The sequence below is a fragment of the Diadema setosum genome, chromosome 14 (genome assembly GCF_964275005.1).
Source record: "Diadema setosum chromosome 14, eeDiaSeto1, whole genome shotgun sequence".
NCBI classification, from domain to species: domain Eukaryota; kingdom Metazoa; phylum Echinodermata; class Echinoidea; order Diadematoida; family Diadematidae; genus Diadema; species Diadema setosum.
In genome coordinates, this window is record NC_092698.1 from 17,714,484 (window position 1) to 17,720,608 (window position 6,125).

Below are 6,125 nucleotides of genomic sequence, written 5' to 3' on the forward strand. Positions count from 1 at the left end.
ATAAGCCGTCACTGTGACAGTTTATTGAAGAAAAAAAAAAGTGGTATCTCCTGAGCTTTATTCCACAATTTTTGTATTGTAGAGTGTTTTGTATTAATACAACCGAGCTATACATATTATGCATCAAATGTGATAATTCGAACATTTTTTTTTAATTACTCCTCCTAATTGTATATAGTGATGTTAAACACACACAGAGGATACACACACAGTGGGGGCAGATATATAATATTATTGTCCGGCTTAATAGTAATGACCCAGATGAAATTCAGTTATTAAGTTTTATCCCCTTTAAATTGTTTTGGATAGTTGGTATTGTTGGATGTTTTTATTTGTTCTGCTGGATTCCATGCCACTGGTGATAAAAACTTATGATGCTGATGTTTTCCAGCTTGTTAAATAGTCCAAAGCACTGTGCATGGTAACATCTCATTAGGGTCATGGGAGCCAGTATGTGTCTCTAATTGGAGGGGGTTGAGGTACTGCAGAATGGAGCTAGTGATAACTTTGACCATAGGCATGTTACGCATGTTGAGCTGCAATGGGAATTATGATGATATTAACTTAACAAGCACTTGACGTCATTCTCATGTCACGGCCCTGACGTTGGGAGCTATTTTAGGCCTATGCGCAAGGTACATCTACCAGCCATGACTTGGTATTAGTGGAAGGGTTATTTTTAGCAGGAATTCTGATGCTATTATCCTTCCTTCTTCCATCAGCAGGGCAGATTAATTAAACTTGTTGTGGTCTCCTCCAGCCCCTTCTCATTTGGCCCTTTTCTTCTTTCTTTTTTTTTTTCTTTTTTTGATTGAGAGATTGGGATCGTAGGCCCAGACATATCACTGTTATTGAGGACACAGTGGTGTGGTGTGGTAAATTCACACAATTTGGGAAAACGGACTGATCAACGGATCAGTGAGAAGGGGAAACAAAATGTGCAATCATGTCGACAAAGCTGCTAACCTTGGATCATCATTAACCCGATTAAAGTGAATTTGGCTGTCACGCTGGAAATATCGCCCTGATTCGTCGACCCTCAGCCCTCCAAAATGTTCCGTCGAGGAGACAAAGGCGTCCCTGAATGGTCACTGGCAACTAAATACCGGTGGCCGTCCTTCAGTAACACTCAAGTCATTAGCATGGAACATTCATACTTCCCGTTCACTTGGGCAGATTATCAAAACGACAACAACAACAAATCAAGTATAATGACAGACTCTAGAGAAGCCACCCCCAATCAATGTCAATGTCACATTTTCTCTACGTCAGTTCATTAAAGATTGAAAAAAAAAAAGAGAGAGCAGTGTATTCATGTCTTTCCAGCTGCATTATTACAAGACTAGGAGTTCCTTTCTCCTGCTATCAATATTTATTTTATGCTGCTAGTCTTCAATCTCTCTTCCCCTCACCTTGCCCATGGTGATAGATTCACATAATGAACATCATTATCTATGAAAATCCTAATGTCATGCATCTCCTATTGTTTCTCTTTCTCTGGCCTCCCCTCCCTATATCATCACCCCCCCCCCCCCCTCTTCTCTCCCCGCCCACCCCCACCCCCTCTCCATCTCTTTCTTTGGTCTCCTGCAGCGAGCGACTTCAACCTGGCGGTGTTCTTCGAGCTCCTCTTCAGCCTGGCAGAGAGCCTCAACAGCATGCACCTGAGAGAAGAAGACATCGCCGTCTTTTCAGCGCTCCTCCTCCTTGCATCAGGTGAGAGAGAGAGAGTGCCTCTGAGCCAAATTGAAACAAATTAACAGAGCAGCATCCATCATCATCGACACCCCAGGTTGTTTCTCTTCTAATCTTTTGTTATATGTGGTTATTTTTCATTCTTTTTTCATTTTTTTTTCTCTTGTCTGGGGGTTAGGGGAATCAGGAGCAGTCAATTCAATGAGCAGACAGTGTCAAGCCTTCTAGGTCATCACGTACTGCCCAATATTGCTAAGAAGGTCCCATCTAATTAGGAGTTCAACCATTCTCCCTCCCCCCTCCAATTTTGATTGCCTTGTGAGTGCGGTGTGTATGTGTGTGTGTGTTTGTACATTTGCAGTCACAACATACCCAAGGTGAATATCAAGTCTAATGAGTCATAGCAAAGCACAGGTATCAAATTAGGTAAGGTAGAGATAAGTGTCGAACAGGACGTATTTTGCCTGATAAGCCGATAGATTTTGTTCCCCAGTTTTGTATTAAAGACCAACCAACCTCCTCGCTGGTCAAGTTTCTGCGAAACCAGGAAACGTTCGTCCTTCGGTATAAATACTGCTAAACTTAAATGGCATTTTACAAGTTTAGTCAACCATGGTGCAGACAATGGACGAGAAAATATAACCTCCTCTGGGAATAGGGGCCGCTGCGGCGGATCAGATTTCACATGAAAATTTTTCCCTCCCTGCAGACCCCTCATTATACTCCGTGTCTGCGAAAGAGACTAAAATAGAAACACAATGAAAAAGTGAGTTCCAACAGTATTGCCGCATTCACACACATCCAAAATTAGTATTTTTTTTTGGGGGGGGGATGCTCGTTTTGCTGTGCGATGCAAAAAAAAAATGGTAATTTGTGTGTGTGTGGATGCAAACAAATTGTTAATTATCGCGATCTGCATCTCAATACGAAAATTTGTCTCACTTGATTTCGTTGAACGTTCATGATAGGTTGCCCTGTGCAGTGTGTGAAAACGGCATGCAGAGATATTCTCTATTTTTTTTTTAAAAGAGGCTTTTCATTATCTCACTTAGGAATGTTCAAAACATGAATCCCCACCTCAACCAATACTGTACAGTCCCTTTAAACCCATTCACTACAAGTTTTTAAAATGTCCATAGATTGTACACGACTGACCTGGTTCCCATCTAGTATAGTGTGTTGATGGTCATCAGAAACTCAATTTTCTGGGGAAGGGGGAGGGAGGTTTCCATGACACATCTTCCCAGTGGGTATTTAGATCATTAAGTAGAATCTGTAGCAGTAGGGGAACTATAATGTGTCAGTGTTTTTGATATATGGCATGGTAACACAGATGGCGCTCTTTGCTCTTTGCTGGTTGACAAATTTTCATTGTCCATCAAAGTCAGCTGTTCCTACTATGTAGTTACCCAGGCAGCATTTGCAATGGAAGGGACTGTAGTAGAAATGTATCCCATAATTCAAGTTTGTGTGCCTGACTTTGTCTGTGTTTGTATACTGTATGCAGAGCTACCAAGTCTCACGCATTCTGCGTGAGACTCAAGCATTTAGGGTCTGTCTCACAATCTCACGCATGGCACCCATTTTTCTCACGCATCGGGTGAAGTGTGCAACTTGGGCCAAAAATAAGGAGCATAGCTCAAAGGATTAGAGTGATAGTTGCAATTGAAGGTATATTTCCCTTTTGTCTTTTAAAATAAGTAGAAAATAGTTACTGAAGTATGCACCAGATCACATCATTAAGAGCGAATAATTAAAAAAAAAAAGAAAAAAAAAAAGCTCCCTACCATGGAGGGGGGGCACCCCCTAATTCGCGAGCACCGAGATGCCAAGTCATGAAACTCTCACTCATAAAAATATTTTGAACTTGGCATCACTGTGTATGTCACAAGAAAAGTTCACCGGGCCTTTTTGTGATTAAGTGATATAGTTTCTCCCATCAATACTGGTATCCGAATTTATTCTCATATGTTTTGTCTCTGTCTCTCTCCTTTGTTCTCTTTCTCTCTTTGCAGACTTGCAAGGTTTAAAGCAGAAGATGCAAGTGGAGGCGCTCCAGGACAAAGTGCTGAGCGGTTTTGCCTACATGCTGTCGCAAAACCATCGCTCCAAGCCCAACCTCCTGCCCCAGGTCCTCATGTGCATGCCCACGCTGCGGACCATCAGCACCAGCTACCTGGAGCTGACGGCGGCCATCCCCCGGCACATGGCACCCCCTCCGGACTCTACGGCCATGTGTGTGCGGCATTTGTGAATACGGTAGCAGCCTCCCCCTCCACTCACCATCTCCTCTACTCCTAGTCTACTCGTATTTGACATGACAACCAAAAAAAAAAAAAATGAAACAATTGAAAAATTAAAAAAAAAGAACTTTGCCACATGGTGGTTATAGATAGGTAGATAGTTCTCTATTTCTCAGTGGTTAGGGGTGGAGGAGAGGTAGGGAGGACTCTCGGTGGGTCAATGGATGACTTCTGCATCAATCTTCTGCACAGCTGTGGCAGGCTACGCCTCGGTGCTGATGCTGATAGGCAGAGTAACCGACCTCCGCCATGGGTGGTGTCAACAGGGTAGAGGGAGGGGGACTTGGGGCCCCCCACCAGTGGCCAGGGAGGGTCCTGCTTGTCACGGGATGGTACGAACGTTCCTCCTCCCAGCCCTAAAAGGCGATGTGTGTGTGTGAGCAAGCTCCTCGGCGTGAGGCGGGTCGCGTACCGGAGGTTCTGTCGGTGTGGACTGGGAAGACAGTCGCAAAGAGTGCACATCGTCCGAGTCTGGCCACTGGCTCTTAACTCTGGGTGTCGTCTGGCAACTGCCAATCCTTATTGGAGGTACTTAAGAGCATGAATCAACTGACTGAAAATGGTTCATGGAATTTCACTCTTGACGATAGCGTGTTCATTCTCCAGACCATCCAAAGGAGGGAGGTTTTTTTTTTGGTCAGCCAGCTCAGCAGTTGGCTCATCCTCTCAGGAGCTAGAACTTTGAACTCAAAAAGAAGAAGCAAAAAAGAAAAGGACCTTGAACAAAATGCTTTGCCACGTTCAAGGCTGGATGGCCGACGTACCGGAACATTAACAGGGTAATCTGTAGCCTTTTCGGAGGAGTCCCCTGCAATACGAGACGGGAATGCGGGGACTACTGGTCGTCTCTCCGTGCGCGACAGGTCGCGAGGAAGGGGGTCATCTGACCAGCGATCTCTTAGCTTCCACCTCCTCCTGGCAGCCTGCCAGAGACGGGGGGAGGGGTTGATGGGGGCGCAGACGCTCTCGGCTTCTCCGTACTGCTCTTCAAGAAAACGTGCAAGTGTTCTTATGTGTACGGGAGCAACCTGCTCAGCAAAGCGTAGTCAGCCAAGTAGCAACCTAGGTAGATAGGGTAGGCAGCGAGTGAGAAGAGGAACCGACATGTAGAATTCTCTCTCCGCGAGGAAGTGAATTTTGAGGTTGTGTTTTTTTGCTAATAATGAATCACCAATGCAGCTTTTCTGACGGTATAGGACATGTGTTGAAGAGAAGACGGTAATCGTTAGCCACGTTGATTTGTGGGTAAGGACACAATACTCCACACCCCGCAGCTTATCGGTCATGAGGGACTCTGTGATACCTTCTAAACTCTAAACAGGGCTTGGGAGGGGTCCATTATACAACATGTGATGTTATCACTATCCCCTGAGATAGGACCGGTAGGGATTTCTTTCTCCTCGTTTTTATCTGAGGAAATCAACGAGAGATGTAGGAAACAAGCCTTTATTCGTGCCAAAATTTCATGCCAAATAAGCTTGGCACCCCAACTATAAGATAGCACCAATAAAAAAACAACACACAGCTTGGTTTTTGAAGATTTCTTTGCATAAAATCAAAAGATCTGAGCTTTCCATTTATGTGAGAACAGAAAATGTATTCATTTGCCTTCTTATCTATTTGTCCTGCTAATTAACAAACATTATATCACTTGTGCTCTTCTAATGAAAAAAAAGGAGATAATGAAATGAAGATATCCTTTAGCAGAAGTCCAGTGCCAACGAAGATTTAAGTTTGTAGCCAGTAGCAGTGTTTTGCAGAATATTAAAAGCTTGAAACCTCATCGCCCCAGTCAGATGATTGCCTTCTCTGGAACCTCATCCATCCTTCAATTTGAAAAGGAGGAACCTATAAAGCACATTTTTTCTCAGGAACCTGCACCAACACCACTCACATGGAACCATTGTCTTCTATAAAAGTTTTTTTGTGCACATGGACGTGTACAGAAGTTCCTTATCTCAATACGGGCCATCACACCAAGAGTCCAAGGGCATGACCCCATCTGGTTTTACGGCAAATATGCCAATAACAGCAGAAAAAAAAAATGACAACAAAACAGGTGATGCGGTATCTCGTGAATGATACAGTGTATGTCATCACATTTGGGAAAGGCAGATTACCAGGAGA

At 43.9% G+C, this 6,125-nt stretch overlaps 1 protein-coding gene across 1 annotated transcript in view; it reads left to right on the forward strand.

The window, feature by feature from the left end:
• The window catches only part of LOC140237623 (thyroid hormone receptor alpha-like), a 201,159-nt gene extending 195,241 nt beyond the window's left edge, over positions 1–5,918 (forward strand). Inside the window, exons 5-6 of the mRNA XM_072317549.1 lie at positions 1,594–1,716; positions 3,711–5,918. Coding sequence (XP_072173650.1) covers positions 1,594–1,716; positions 3,711–3,949 — 362 coding nt within the window. The 3' untranslated portion in view covers positions 3,950–5,918. The remainder of the gene's footprint in view (positions 1–1,593; positions 1,717–3,710) is intronic.
• The last annotated feature ends 207 nt before the right edge of the window (positions 5,919–6,125 follow it).